Source organism: Staurois parvus, unplaced genomic scaffold, assembly GCF_062004578.1.
Source record: "Staurois parvus isolate SC_StPar_1 unplaced genomic scaffold, SC_StPar_1.0 ptg000336l, whole genome shotgun sequence".
Classification (NCBI taxonomy): Eukaryota; Metazoa; Chordata; class Amphibia; order Anura; family Ranidae; genus Staurois; species Staurois parvus.
This window is the reverse complement of record NW_028318132.1, coordinates 4,359,429-4,375,718: the sequence shown is the minus strand read 5'-3', so window position 1 is coordinate 4,375,718 and position 16,290 is coordinate 4,359,429. Positions and strand designations below refer to the sequence as shown.

The 16,290-nt window shown below is 38.6% G+C and overlaps 1 protein-coding gene across 2 annotated transcripts in view; it reads right to left on the bottom strand.

Annotated features, from left to right (window-relative positions):
- The window catches only part of MYO18B (myosin XVIIIB), an 810,748-nt gene that overhangs the window by 169,143 nt on the left and 625,315 nt on the right, over positions 1–16,290 (bottom strand). For both annotated transcript variants that reach the window (XM_089684120.1, XM_089684121.1), the window contains exons 36-38: positions 15,239–15,352; positions 11,357–11,473; positions 8,073–8,156 (exon numbers count right to left, since the gene is read on the bottom strand). In XM_089684120.1, coding sequence (XP_089540246.1) covers positions 8,073–8,156; positions 11,357–11,473; positions 15,239–15,352 — 315 coding nt within the window. The remainder of the gene's footprint in view (positions 1–8,072; positions 8,157–11,356; positions 11,474–15,238; positions 15,353–16,290) is intronic.

Here is a 16,290-nt window from a genome sequence, read left to right as displayed (position 1 = left end):
TCACATAAACTCACATCTAACAGTAAACAGCTGATGTGCTGAAAAGCAACAAAAGTGTAGGGAATGAGCAGCATTTAGAAGATCTTGTATCAAAGAGGGCTTTTCAAGGGCATTTAGATGATCTTGTATCGAAGAGGGCTTTTCGAGGGCATTTAGATAAACTTGTATCAAAGTGGGCTTTTCGAGGGCATTTAGATAAACTTGTATCAAATTACAGGCATTTGATTCAGAAAGAAGACCATCATCAAGGCAGGCTGTGGACATCAGAGTTCCAACCAGGCTTTATAGGATGAGTTCCAAAGCTCACACAGGCTATTTGAGCAAAATTTGTGGAATAGTGTCTCCTTCAATTAACAAAAATGCTGGAATGAGAGTTGCCAGTACGTGAGTGAAAGGCTATGCTTCCCTAAAATAGTCCCAAACTTTCAGCTTTGACCTATTTTACTGTTTTTTTGTTTTTTTTTTGTTAGAATTGGACAAAGTATTGAAGGGTAAAAACTCTTGCTGGCTTATTCTTTAAAGTCTGTGACCCATTGAAGAGATTTCCGTTCAATTCCTGTTCCAAAGAAGAACAGGAAGAGAGAAGAATTGTGAGGGAATTCCCCTCTTATGTCTCAATCACACATGGTTTTCTAAACACAGACGTGATTCACACTAGATCCGACTTTGAAATTTCAAAGTTCAATGGAAGTGCAACTTCAGGAACAACTTGAAAGACATCTGTGCGACTTCATGCACAGATGTCTATGCAAGTTGCACCCAAAATCAGGAAAAGTAGTGCAGTACCTACTTTTCATATAGGTGCGACTCCGATGAATGGTTCCATTGCCAATCACTGGATGCAATGTGAATGGTCAAATCTCAGGACAATTCATATCAGTGTGAAGCAGGGCTAAAGCAGATTTAGAAATTCAGCCTGTAACCATGCCAAGCTACCTTTATGTGCACTTAAGAGTTTCTAATCTGATCCTCAACTCTTGTCCTGGTGACAGCTGCAAAATTGATTGCCCATCACTTTCTGTCTTGGTGACGATAGTCACCAGGTCCAAGAGGTGTAAGACAAAGAGAGAGAGAAAAAAAAAAACCTTGACCGATGTCCTAGTCCTTTTTTATTCAACATTAAAAAAAAGAACTTTAAATATGTGTACACTTTAACCAAAACATGTGAATAAATAATTTAACTCTAAGCATACACTGACTGAACTCTGTTCAATGTGAGAATCAATAAGTCACTTACTTTACTCGTAAATAGCAAAAAATGTTTGTTCCTTTTTATAACATCATCACCATAGTCAGGTCCATGCAATTCCTGCCCTTTTCGACCGGTTTTTAGCTGTGCATGGCCAGCTTTGATCTCTGCTGTCCTAGTCACAAACCTTGTATGCTATATATTTAAATATATATAATAAGTAATTGACTTTACGGCACTACTTTGTATATAGTGCTCCTTGACTTATTGAAAACTACTGACTTGTATAATCTGCATCAGAAGTACATTATTACATGTGTTCAATAGCTGTCATTGGCTTCAAGAGCAATGCTGTGCATAGAAATGTTAAGCATAACTGGAATGTATCAGCCAAAGTGTTCAACCAGTTTAAAAGTACAGAGCTGCTTAAAGCGTATGATTGAGTAATTTTTTTTAGAACTTCTCATTCCCACTGAGCAAGAGAGTGTGAATGAATGAGGGCAATAAGCAGAATAAATTAATTTTCTTTCAACAGCCAACCTGCTATTGAGGTGACCAGTGATTAAAATTACAGGTTACATTGATTACAAGAACGCTTTTCTACAATGTAGCCGTAATCACATGAGGAGCAGCACAGGAATAAAAATACTGCTATTACCATTACCATTTCCTCTCCAGTCAAGCTTCACATTGATGTTCTTTTTATATAGCAAAGGTGTGAATTTAACTAGAACTATGCATTATTTCATTAATGCTATATAATACCAATATCAGTGCATATCCCTATATACAGTGTATATATATATATATATATATATATATATATATATATATATATATATATATACACAGTGAAGGAAATAAGTATTTGATCCCCTGCTGATTTTGAATGTTTGCCCACTCACAAAGAAATGATCAGTCTAAAAATGGAATGGTAGGTGTATTGTAACACTGAGAGACAGAATTGCGACAAAACATTCAAAGGAAATGCATGTCTAATAAATGATGCACTGATTTGCATGTTCATGAGGGAAATAAGTATTTGATCCCCTATCATTCAGCAGGATTTCTGGTTACCAGGTGTCTTTCATAGAGCTAACAAGCTGAGATTAGAAGCAGTCTCTTAAAGGGACAAGATTGTAGACCTACACAAGGCTGGACTGAGCTACCAAGCAGCTTGGTGAGAAGGTGACAACAGTTGGTGCAATCATTCGCAAATGGAAGAAACACAAAACAACTGTCAGTCTCCCTAGGTATGGTGCACCATGCAAGATCTCACCTCGTAGAGTGTCAATGATCATGAGAACAGTGAGGAATCATCCCAGAACTACACGTGAGGATCTTGTCAATGATCTCCAGGCAGCTGAGACCACACTCACCAAGATAACAATTGGTAACACACTCCGCTGACAAGGATTGAAATCCTGCAGTGCCCTCAAGGTCCCTCTGCTCAAGAAAGCACATGTCCAGGTCCGTCTGAAGCTTGCCACTGAACATTTGAATGATGCAGAGGAGGAATGGTTGAAAGTGTTGTGGTCAGATGAGACCAAAATCAAGCTCTTTGGCATTAACTCAACTCATTGTGTTTGGAGGACGCATTGTGTTTGGAGGACGAGGAATGCTGCCTATGACCCCAAGAACACCATCCCAACTGTCAAACATGGTAGTGGAAACATTCTGCTTTAGGGGTGTTTTTCTGCTGAGAGGACAGGACAACTGCACCGCATCAAAGGGATGATGGACGGGACAATGTACGGTCAAATTTTGATTGAGAACCTTCTTCCCTCAGCCAGGGCATTGAAAATGGGTAATGGATGGGTGTTCCAGCATGACAATGAACCAAAGCACACGGCCAAGGCAACAAAGGAGGAGCTCAAGAAGAAGCACATTAAGGTCCTGGAGTGGCCAGTCTCCAGACCTTAATCCGATTGAAAATCTGTGGAGGGAGCTGAAAGTTTGAGCTGCCAAACGTCAGCCACCAAACCTTAAAGATTTGGAGAGGATCTGATCTGTCCTAGCCAGTCTCCAGACCTTCATCCGATTGAAAATCTGTGGAGGGAGCTGAAAGTTTGAGTTGCCAAACATCAGCCACCAAACCTTAATGACTTGGAGAGGATCTGATCTGCCAAGAGGAGTGGGCCAAAATTCCTCCTGAGATGTGTGCAAACCTGGTGACCAACTACAGGAAACGTCTGACCTCTGTGATCGCCAACAAGGGATTTGCCACCAAGTACTGAGTCATGTTTTGTGAAGGGGATCAAATACTTATTTCCCTCATGAATCAGTGCATAATTTGTTAGACATGCATTTCTGCTGAATTTTTTGTTGCTATTCTGTCTCTCAGTGTTATAATACACCTACCATTCGATTTTTAAACTGATCATTTCTTTGTGAGTGGGCAAACATTCAAAATCATCAAGGGATCAAATATGTATTTCCTTCACTGTATATATATATATATATATATATATATATATATATATATATATATTAAACCCACAATAAAAAATTCCAATACTATAGCTCTAATTTTGAGACAACATATGTATGACAATGTGAAAAATAAGAACATTATTTAAATTGAAAAGTGGTAGCCCAAAACCACCATGCAAAATAAACCTGTTTTTTTTTAAATAGTTGTATTAACATAAGCAGTGATACAGTGTTAATAAAAATTCTCCCACCTCCTGAGGGTAATTAACATTGTCAAATTTTAGAGCCTGTGGTTGTTTACATATTTAACTATGGATTTCTTTTGTTTGTCAATGTTAGGCACTCTCAAGTACTGGGTAAAAGTGAGTGAGATCAAGCGGTCGACTCAGCAGCAGCTGTCAAATGTGAGGTAACTCTGATCCTTGATCCTCAGGCTGACTTATTGGCTCAGAAAGTAAATAAAGGGACATTCTTTTATAGGTAAGCTTGCACACTAATTATAATAGTTTAAATCTGAATCTTACATAGGACCAATCACAACTGGCTGTCATTATTATTGCATGGTTACCAATCCACAAAACTGAAATACTACACAATATCCTGCAATATTTAAAACTGCCTAAACAAATAGTATTTCAATTATTAAATCCCATTTGTTACAAATATAAAAGGAAGGCTGTAGTAAAAAATACATGGACCTGTCAGTCTGGCCTCCTCCAGAAAATTCTAATTGATGAGCTGTTTCTACTTTTACACGCTGATATGAAATGAGCATGTAGATTTAGAAAGTAAGAAGTCTGAACTCTAGATCTCTATGTCTGTTCAAAAAATGTTTCTCAGGCTGGTGGATCACAGAAAACTAGTATTTTTAAAAGAAGGGATCAACCTTCATACTTTCTCATATAGCTTTGCCTTAACCACTTGCCCTTCAGAGGATTTACCCCACTTCCTGACCAGGAAATTATTTGCGATTCAGCGCTGTCGTATTTTAATTGACAATTGTGCGGTCATACAACACTGCACCCAAATGAAATTTATGCCTTTTTTTCCCACGAATAGAGCTTTTTTTCAGTGGTATTTGATCGCCTGTGCATTTTTTATTTTTACAAAATTTTGAAAAAAAGAAAATATTTTTTACTTTTTGCTATAAAACATATCCAGTAAAAAAATTTAAAAATCATATGTTGTCATACATTTTTGCCAAAATTTATTCTGCAACATGTCTTTGCTAAAAAAAATATCCCAATACGTGTAAATTAATTGGTTTACATGAAAGTTAGAGTATCTACAAATGTTGGTATATATACTGGATTTTTTATTTTTTTTATACCAGTAATGGTGGCGATCAGTGACTTGTAGAGGGACTGTGGCAGGCATTCTGACACTGAGGGGGAACTGACTAACTGTCACTGACATCCCCAGTGACATTAATACTGTGATCAGTGCTAAGAAAAAGCACTGACACTGTACTAATGGCACTGAGCAGGAAAGGGTTAACACCTGGGGAGATCAACGGGTTCACTGTGTGCTGTGTGCTGTTTTACTATGTGTGCTGTGTATGTTTTACTAGGGAAACATACTGCTTTGTATAGCTCTGCTATGCAGAGCTATACAAAGCAGATTTTCGGTGCTGACACACAGACCTCTCCCCTGTCACTGTTCCTTGGCAATCACTGGGACCTGACGGGGAATCTCCAGTGATCAACAACTATAACCGCCCATGGTCGCGTGTGTGCCCCCGCCTGGAAATGCATAATCACGTGTATATTGCGCACCCCTGCCGCCCTGTAATAGTAGTTCTGCTATAGGGCGGCGGGGAACTAGTTAAAGAGGACCTTGTAGTAGAATGCAAAATCCACTTATATCCTCTCTAATAATTTCTACATAATAATAGTTGAAAAAGGTTGAAAAGGTATATTATATACTTATCTGACCACCATGTTTCACAGTGAAGGGTGCAACATCACTATTCTCTTGGCAAGATTCCTAGTGGACAATAAGTACCTCAAATTTTGCAAGAAAATGCTCCAGGCCAATGCAAGAACTTCTTGCAAGATTTGGTTTTCTCATTGTTTTCAGAATTTCACTAGGAGCTTGACATCACCCTTGTCAAGGTGCTGCGAGAGGAAGACAAGGGTAAGGTAAGTTTATCATCAAACTTTTATCCTTACAACTACATTTTTCAAGTATCATTATGCAGGGATTTTTACAGGTGGGGGATGGGAACCCAGATCTACAAAGTGGACCTTGCATTTTATTGCATTGTCTGCTTTAAGCAGATTTCTGATTAAAAAAAAATCAGTAAGGCCTTACTGATTTAAATTGATGTGAAAATTTCTGTGAATGATTTGTTCTGCTTATGAAGGATGATTACATGATATATGTTTATCTAATTTAGTTTAAGCCACAAATTACAGATTAATTTGTTTATATATCTACATTATTATTACTATATTTATATTATTATTATTATTATCATTATTATTATATGTGTATACAGCATGTATGTTAATTAGTGGCTTAATCTGCTTGTTTGACTATGTACTGCTAGATTTCCAAATTTAGTACTTTACAATAACCCAAACAGAATTAAGATTTTATGTACAGAGTTATTTATGGATGCATAAATATAGATCTGCCAATATGTACTGGGAATGCCTTTCTTTTCTCCTGGGAAAGGGACCTCATCTAGAAGATGTTTATGATTAATGCTTTTTGTCAGAAGAATATGCTGTATTGGCAGTCCTCATACCTTTGCTACAACACTAGTACACCCTTGGTAATGTCCAAAGCGCAATCATTCAGGTATATACTGTAGTAAAAATGCATGCATTATTTTAGCTATGTTCTTATTTTAACTCACAATATTTTTTTTATAGAAATATACAATACAAAGTATATTCTCAATGTATTCTCTCAAAAAATATGACAGTCATAAAAGGCGGCCATAGATCGAATCCTAGCCAGATCAGCAGGGTCTGGCTGAGATTTGAACCATCAATGGGCAGGGTGATTGTATCCAAATCGAGTGTCATATTACTTTTTTTTTGCTTGAAGTTGATACTACTGAAATCCTCTATTTCTGCTTAGTTCTTTTCCTGATCATCTCTAGAGACACCTCTTACATGATTACAATTTTCTCCAGGTCAGAGTGAAAAAATAAACTGTATGCCCTGCCAAAATGTTTTATTTAGTAGGAAGGGAAAAGGGTTAGATCCCCACTAAACTTGTATTGCTATCTGTGTCCCTGTTGCATACTTCCCCACTTTCTAGGAAGTGTGTGGGTTCAGGAGTGCATAATAAACAGAATGCAGGGTTCAGGAGGGCATTACACTTATAATGCAGGGCTTAGGAGAGCAGATTTCAGGGGTACATAATACATAGGGTACAGGGATCAGGAGTGCACTACATCCAGCATGCAGGGTTCAGGAGTGCAATATATATAGAGAGCAGGGATCAGGAGTTCACTATGTACAGAATACAGGGATCAAGCATGTGTAATACACAGAGTGAATGGCTCAGGAGTGCATGATACACAGAATGCAGGGTTTAGGAGAGAGTTACACACAGGGTTCAGGGTTCAGGAGGGCATTTTGCACAAAATGCAGGGTTCGGGAGGGCGTTAAGCACAAAGTGCATTGATCACAGAGTGCAGGGTTCAGGAGTGTGCTACATCCAGAGTGCAGGGTTCAAGAGTATGCTATGTACAGAGTACAGGGATCTGAAGTAGACTACATACAGAGTGGAGGGTTCAGGAGTGCATAATACACAGAGTTCAGGTTTCAGGAGTCTGCTAAATCTAAAGTGCAGGGTTTGGGAGTGCACTCTGTACAGAGTGTAGGGTTTAAGAGTGCGCTTTGTCCAGAGTGCAGGGATTAGGAGTGAGCTATGTCCAGAGTGCAGGGTTTAGGAGTGCACCCACATCCAAAGCTCACCTCTGTACCCTTCTCTCACTGTCTTCATCTGCTCACCTCTCAGCAGTTGCCCCATCTTAGTTTCACATACAGTCCACAGTGCATTTGCGGCTCCACATCAGCAGTGGGCATCGGCACACACTGTGCCCTGACAGCTGTCCCTCTCTTGTTCCTGCCCTGAGTTCTGTGCAGGGTGGTGCACTGTAACACAGAACACGGACTTCTCCTTTCACAAGTGCCACTAAATAGCAGTGATAGTAAACACGGTCATTGCCAAGGGTGGCAAAACTCAATTCTGCCACATTCTGGCTGGGAAAAAAAGCTCTACTTGGGATGACAACAATTACTAGACCTGGGGAACTCAGTCAAATACATGAAACATGCAATCTGGGTGTCAGGGTCCAGCAACAACTCTAAACAGATTGTTAGGAGAAACACTTCTACTTATAGGGGTAATTTTATTCAAATCACCTATAATGCAAATAATCAATGACAAACTCTAAAAATGCAAATTATGAAATGGAATTCATTCTTACCTTCTCTTGGAGATTCTGCTTCTCTTTTTGCACATCTTCATATGTAGACTGTAGTTCTCGAATATGGGCAATATCTGATGCTGACTAATTATGCAGAGAAAAGCAATAATTTAGGATATGTACAATATTTCATTTTATTCACAATCAAAAACTGACAACTTTCTACTATGATGTAGCATTATCATAAGCATTGTATTTCAATACTTGTCATGTTTCAATGACCAGGACCAACCCTGAAGGTTTTTTGACTGAATAAATATAATAAAGCATATTTAAAGATACTGCTCTCTCATTACCAATGTAAGTCCTCAGGGCATGGGAAATGCATTGCCTGTGTCTGTGTTGTCCATGGAAAAATTATCCAACACCCACATCCTAAATTCTTTATAAAAGCCAACTTTACTAGATAGAATCAACACACAACGCTTACATGTTTTGGATAAATCCATGCTAGTTCTAAATGGCACTTTAACACACCTTTCAATGCACTTGTGTTGCAGTTTACTAACATGTGTTGCCATGTGCTGCGAGGTAAAAATGTTCCATTCCGTATTTTGAGGGTGAATTTTGGTGCATCATGCAGCCAATACAAATAAATGGGCTGTCTTAGCACAATGCACATTAATGAGCAGCATAACCCACGATAACATGTGTGCTGATGCAGCACAAAAGTATGGACCCAGACTAAATCGTTAAGAAAATAGCTGTGGTTGCAGTTGTTCAAGCACTGTGTCTCTTGCTGGACCACTAAGTTTACATGTACTGTATATGATGAGAATTTTTTTTTGTAAAAAAAGCATGTGAAATGGAGGATGGTGGAATTAATTTATTCAAATACTATCATTACATGTGTTAACTACATGCAACATTCTGTATTGTAGGTCTGCTAATAGGGTTGAGCAGATCTGCCCATGTTTGTACATATTGCACAAAGTTTAGCATCTGTAAACTTTGTGGTGAACCTTATTGAAAAGCATGGGGGTTAAACTGTCATTTGATTCTACCCAATTGTAGGGGTAATAACCAAGCTAATCTGAAACATAAGATATGGAAAGGTAGGCACTGCCATTCGGTACACGTATCAATGCTAAAATTAGAAAAAAATAAAAATGTAATCTCTCCCTAAACTTAGCAACATACAACACATTTAGAATATGACTGATGTGAGCCCACCCTTTATAGTGATGGGATGGGTTATCCATTGCTGAAGATTATTGGCTCTTTGCTCTCAGATGACCAGATGAAAATGCTGAACACTGTTTTATAGGTTGTTCCTTATTTTCATAGGGTGAGTCCACTTTGAATAACCAGTCATGTATGCAGGAAATTGAAAATTGTGTGCTTTTCTAGCACACAATTTGTTAACTGAACTGAACAAACATTGTTTTATTTTCTAGGCTAATTGAATAATCACTTTACAGCCTCCACGCCTTAAAGAGGTTGTAAACCTCAGACATGAAATATGAACAAAGCACACATTTCTATAATGTTCATTTGTCTCAATCCAAAGCACAGAGTTTCATTTCTCTGCACTGTCTTGTTTTTCTGCTATCTACTAGAGTCATTTCAGACAGGTTTTCCTGACGCCAAGAGATAAATAGGTGAAGGGGGAGGAGAGTTTCAGCACACAGACTGAGTGATATCCTCAGCTCTGTATTGTTCCTGTGTGCTGTGTGGATGGGGGGGGGGGTCCCTTCCCTCAAATCAGCTCTCAGAGCTCTCCTTAATGAGCTGTGTAGTGTGTACCTTTAGCTCCCTGCCCCCTGTTATATGCTTCTGTGAAAAAATATTTTTTTTCAAGGCTGTACAGAAGAAACTGTCCAGAGGAAATAGTGTATGGTATACAGTATATAGAGGCCTCACAGTCTGGGCTGGCTGATGGGGCAACATATAATATACATTTATTCTAGGTAGAAAACGAGTGAAAAAGGAAACAAAATCTGCTGATGATCTGTCCTTAAATTAATTTATGTGGTTATCTAATGTACAAAGAGGCTCTAATTTTGTAACACATCACTATTATAGGTGAATCACTAAGCCCCTGTTCACACTAATGCTCTTGGTGGCCCTATGCTCAACACCAGGGGTCTCCAAACTTTCAAAACAAAGGGCCGGTTTACTGTCCTTCAGACTTGAGGGGGCGGGAAGACCATGGCCAGTGGGAGTAGGCAATGCCATAGGCTTGGTGGTCAGTGGGATTAAAAAAAATTACATCATTGGTGTCAGTGGAAGGAATAATGTTGCATCATTGGAATCAGTGGGGACAATAGTGGCCAATAGATGGAGTTAGTGGGAAAAATAATTCCCTATTTCTGGTGTCAGTGGAAGGAATCAAGTCCCATCATAGGTGTCAGTGGGAAGAATAGTGCGTCATATCAGTGGAAGGAAGAGTGTCCCAAGGGTCAGATAAAGGCAAGCAAAGAGCCACATATGGCCCACAGGCCACAGTTTGGAGACCCCTGCTCTACACCTATGCTCAAAAAGTGCATGAGTTTTCTTTGAGCATTTTCAAACATTTTCACCCTATAGCTTCAACGTAAGCACTTGTAAATGCACAATATGCACAATTTTGCATGCGTTTTTGCCCCTGAAACAATTCTGTCCTTCTATGCTCTTCTCCCCATGCCCAGCCCAGGAAACAAATGCCTGAAGCTTGATACATGTGCAAAAAATGCTTGCTCTAAGTTTGTAAGATGATTACAAAATGCCTGTAAAACACCAGAAGACAACGCTTCAAAATCACCAAAAATACACTCTGCCCAGGTGTGAAGGCAAGTTTAGAGTAGTAGATGTTCACCAAATTTATATATCGGCAGTGACGATAGAGAAATCAAGTGGCACTTTTAAGAACTTCCCTATGAACCGAATTATTAAGATTTTCTATACAGTATCTATAACTATAATTCCCTTTACGGTAATAATAGAAAGTAATTTTGTAAGGAAACTGCCTTCAAACAAAGACTTCAATTCCACAGTCCAAATTATGAGAGTATCTCTGTGAGCTGCTTGGAAAATGCAAATAAAGTGACTCTTGGTCAGGAACCACTGAGAATTGATGGCAGCTTTGCCTAGCATGTCAGATAGATTCGTACTGCTTTTTTTCACCTTACATTGAAGTATGACAAAAATGCCCTGTATTGCCAACCTTATGTCACAGTGCTCATTTATGACCCTTAGGAGTTGATAAATATAAATCCATAAACTCTTTCTCCAGTAAACTGCAAATTTTCTCCTCTGAATTGACTGAATGCTGTGGAAGGCTTTGTTAAATGTTTTATCTTCACCTGAGCAATAAGAGCTTTGTGTTTCTTCATAAGCTCATTCAGGTCCTCTTGGTCCTCATCGATCCTTTTCAGAAGATCAGCTTTCTCATGCTGCAACTGGTACAACTGTTCATCAACCTGACAAAGAGAACAAAAATATACTAGCTGTGATAGTTTTCTTTTTTTGTTTGAAAAAGCATATGAAAAGATCAAAGAAGTAACACCAACAGCTCAGCTTGTATGTTCAAGTGTCAACTTTAATAAAACATTTCAAATCATCTGTAAAAGAAGAATGCATTCATTTGTATGTTGCAGTGAAAAAGATTACTGCAAGTACACAATTTTTTTTTCCAAAGTGTAAAGTATATACTGTATCTATTTAATGATACCTTTAAGGGACATGTGTACTGTAAGAAAAGCAGGAACTGTCATTTATGACTACCTCCTGATAATGGTAGCTGCCTGGCTGTCCTTTTTTTGCAGTACCTTCTGAGTTATTGACCAGAAACAAACAAGCTTGACTCATACAGTGACTAGCCCTGATAGCCCGTGTGTCCCTACCTCACTTAACTACTATTCACCCAAATGCAACTAGTATTCAGGTGGTTTGGCAGCTTCATGAAATGATCTTAGAGACATTCTTTCTTTAAAGTATGAAAGCCTTCAAACACAAAACACCATGTACAGTTGTGTTCAAAATAATAGCAGTCAGACATCACTAACCTGATCAATCACTGTTTTTGGTAGAAATTATATTTCTACATGGCAAATAATTTACTAGCAGGTGTAGTAGAGTAATAGAAATCCAACAGACCCAACAGTCATGACATGCATGCTGCTGATTCTGTGTAATTGAATCACTAATTGAAAGGGGCATGTTCAAAATAATAGCAGTGTGGAGTTCTATTAGTGAGGTCATTCATTCTTTGAAAAACAGGTGCCAATTATTGCCCTTATTTAGGGAAGGAAGGCAGCAAATGTTGTACATGCTGGTTACAGTGCATTTCTCTCTGAGATTCTGAGGAAAATGGGTCGTTCTAGATATTGTTCAGAAGAACAGCGTACCTTGATTAAAAAGTTGATTGGAGAGGGGAAAACATATAAAGAAGTGCAGAAAATGATAGGCTGCTCAGCTAAAATGATCGCAAATGCTTTAAAATGGCAACCAAAACCTGAAAGACGTGGAAGAAAGCGAAAAACTACCATTCGAATGGATAGAAGAATAGCCAAAATGGCAAGGGCTCAGCCAACAATCAGCTCCAGGAAGATCAAAGAAGGTGTAAAGTTACCTGTGAGTACTGTTACAATTAGAAGACACCTATGTGAAGCCAAGCTATCTGCAAGAAGCCCCCGCAAAGTCCCACTGTTGAAAAAAGGACATGTGCTGAAGAGGTTACAATTTGCCAAAGAACACATTGACTGGCCTGAAGAGAAATGGCGCAACATTTTGTGGACTGATGAAAGTAAGATTGTTCTTTTTGGGTCTAGTGGCCGGAGACAGTTTGCCAGACGACCCCCAAACACTGAATTCAAGCCACAGTACACTGTGAAGTCAGTGAAGCATGGTTGCGCAAGCATCATGATATGGGGATGTTTCTCATACTATGGTGTTGGGCCTATTTATCGCATACCAGGGATCATGGATCAGTTTGAATACATGAGAATACTTGAAGAGGTCATGCTGCCTTATGCTGAAGAGTAAATGCCCTTGAAATGGGTATTCCAACAAAACAACAACCCCAAACACACCAGTAAACGTGCAACATCTTGGTTCCAGACCAACAAGATTGACGTTATGGAGTGGCCAGCCCAATTCCCCGATCTTAATCCAATAGAAAACTTGTGGGGTGATATCAAAAATGCAGTTTCTGAGGCAAAACCAAGAAATAGGGAAGAACTGTGGAATGTAATCCAATCATCCTGGGCTGGAATACCTGTTCACGGGTGCCAGAAGTTGGTTGACTCCATGCAACACAGATGTACAGCAGTTCTCAGAAACAGTGCTTATACAACTAAATATTAATTAAGTGATTCAAAGGAAAGCAAAATCTTCAAACATTTTTCAGTTTATATAGTGAATGTTTGAGTTTGTAAAGAAGAATACAAACACTGCTATTTTTTTGAAGTTTAATATTCACTTTTATTCAATTTTTTTAGAGGAACAACACAAATTTTATATATTTTTCTTCATGTTTTGATCTGGAATAGAATGTGTAGTGTTCCCAATGCATTTGTGTGTAGGGAAATAAAAGCTATTAGAAGCATTTTGAGCTTTATTCACTTTTTTTAACACACTGCTATTATTTTGAACACAACTGTATGTCCATATTCAAAAAGTATGTCAAGGGAATTAAAATCTATGTCCACGCATTACCAAAATTTACTCCAAAAACATCTGCCTATCCACAGCATGTTCCAGAATTTTCTTTTTGCCTTGTTCCTGTAGCACAACACAGCTTTTATTACTCCCTGTGATATTATTATTAGGTGTTCAAAATTCTTGCAAGGGCAGCTGGAAGCTCTTTTCTTATTGATGTAGGCACACCCCCAGAACCACATCTCACAAGAGCCCTTTCTCTTACACACTGGGTTTGATTTACTAAAACTGGAGAGTGCACAATCTGGTGCAACTCTGCATAGAAACCAATCAGCTTCCAGGTTTTATTGCCAAAGATTAATTGAACAAGCTGAAGTTAGAAGCTGATTGGCTATCATGCACAGCTAGACCAGATTTTGCTCTCCAAGTTTAGTAAATCAACCCTCACTGTATGGGTAGGCACCCGGAAATCAAGGCTGTAGCATTTCTTTGCTTGGAAAGGAATATTTTTTTGCATGTGGAGAGGGACAACCAGAGATGGGCCATAGTCCAGCAGGTAGGGCTGACAAGGTTGCTTGGGATTTCAGTTCAGCGAAGGCACTGTGTTGTCAGCCCAAACAGGAGCACACTGGATATCTGACAGATCATCAGTTACTTCTCTGTACTTGCAGCAGTTTTAAAGGTCTATTTCTTTTTTCATTTTGACCTGACATAAACTTTAAGGACATTTATCTCTCTATTTTCTTGTTTCCAGGTCAGGTGCCTGGCTCAGGAACAGTATGTCCACAAATTGTTTTTCTCTATGCATTGGTCAACTTGAATGGTGAATGGAGTTTTGTCCCCTTTTGTCTAGTCCAGCACAGCTATAAACATCATCTAACTAATATCCTGGTCTTCAGTACAAAATTACTACATTAACTAGAACATTTCTTCTCAAACAAGATCCCATAACGTACTCTTGTGCCTTCTAGGCCTGACAACGGTGCTTCACTGCAACCAATATTTTTGCATAGCCTCAATAATTTTCATGGTGCAGACAGACCAGCCAAGGACACTGGTGTGATGAGCAAGGCTCTGAAGTGGGAGGGGGGATTGAAGACTCTGATGTGGAAGGGTGACTGAGGACTCTGACGTGGAAGGTGGGGGACTTCTGATGTAGTGGAGGAACTTCATTTTGGACTGGGCTGCCTTGAGATTTGGCATACATTTAATTGTGCCATGACTAAATAAAGGTTGAGAAACACAGAATAAAACAAGGTAAGAAAGATGATTTCTAGTAGGATTGAAGTTGATAAATAATCTTCTTTCAATGCCCAAATATACTAAATATTAATCTGACTGTTCAATTTAATACAAATAGTCTGCTCCTCCTTTGTATAAAAAATTGTTGCTCATTTATTACCAGGAATATATATAGAAAAAAATCACAGTGGTGCAGCCTTCAATCTCCTGCAAATAATAGAAATAAATAACAGCAAATAAATAAATCAGATTTCAATATGACATAAAGGTCACAATATTCATTTATCAGAGAGTTAACAACCTTTTGCTAGGAAGAAGAAGAAAATGATAAGAATTGAAATTACCATGTTCTTATTCCTGGAAATATTGTCTATTTCCATGTGTAGATTTTCCAGCTCAGTACTCTGTGACTTCTGGGACTTTTGGGACTCTGCATACCTGGCCTCGCTCTCTTCAAGCTGAAACAGGGACAAAATTAAGAAGATATTAGGATAACTCAAAATACATTGCATGGTAGAACCGCATCCTGAATTGCTGCAGTAATGTCATTAGATTGCTAGTTATTATTAGGCACAGTAGGCTTGTAGCTATAGGCAAAAGGTTAACATTCTTGTATGCAGGTCCTGACTTCTTCTCTAGATGGGATATTTTTTCAATCATTTGGTCCTACAATGTGACTGCCATATAGCAGAAATGGTTGACCCCTGTCAACTGCCCATATCGCTCAGAGAACAATTACAATCATCCTTCTAGAATCTTATACAACCGCCAAGTCAAACCCTTAAAGGTACCACCTTTTGTCCCAGCTGTTAAAGATCCAAACTTGTTAAAATGTTGAATTAAATCCAGCCGTCTGCACATAAGGTTTGAAAATACAGTACTTCTATCTGAAAATATCAAACACATATATTAATGCTGTTTTAAGAGACAGCTTTATTATCTGTGGTGTTCAAGCATTTCACTTCAATAATTAGGAAACAAATGAAGCACATCATATATGTCTTTAAAGAACATGCCATAATATTCTATCTCTGGGAGCATAGACAAATATTCTATTGAAAGCAATCAGTCAGAGGTGATCATTATTGCACAGGTAGATTTCCAATTTACTGTAAGTTCTTTTTGTGTGTGGGTATTTGGCAACAGATTTGGGTACATAGCAGCACCGGTCACACCACAAAGTGCACCTGCCCAGAAATCTATGTACACGCAAGCCAAGGACAAGTCTTTTATTACAAAAGAGGAGAGTAGCACATATTAAAATATGGGGTCTACATGTAAGATCAGGGCTGGTAAAGTGTATCTAAAGCCAATTGTTTGTTTAGTTTTTTTGTTGTTTTTTTAGTTTTGGAAAGAGTGTGGTAGGTGTCCTCACTGGGGAGATTCATCCTGACTG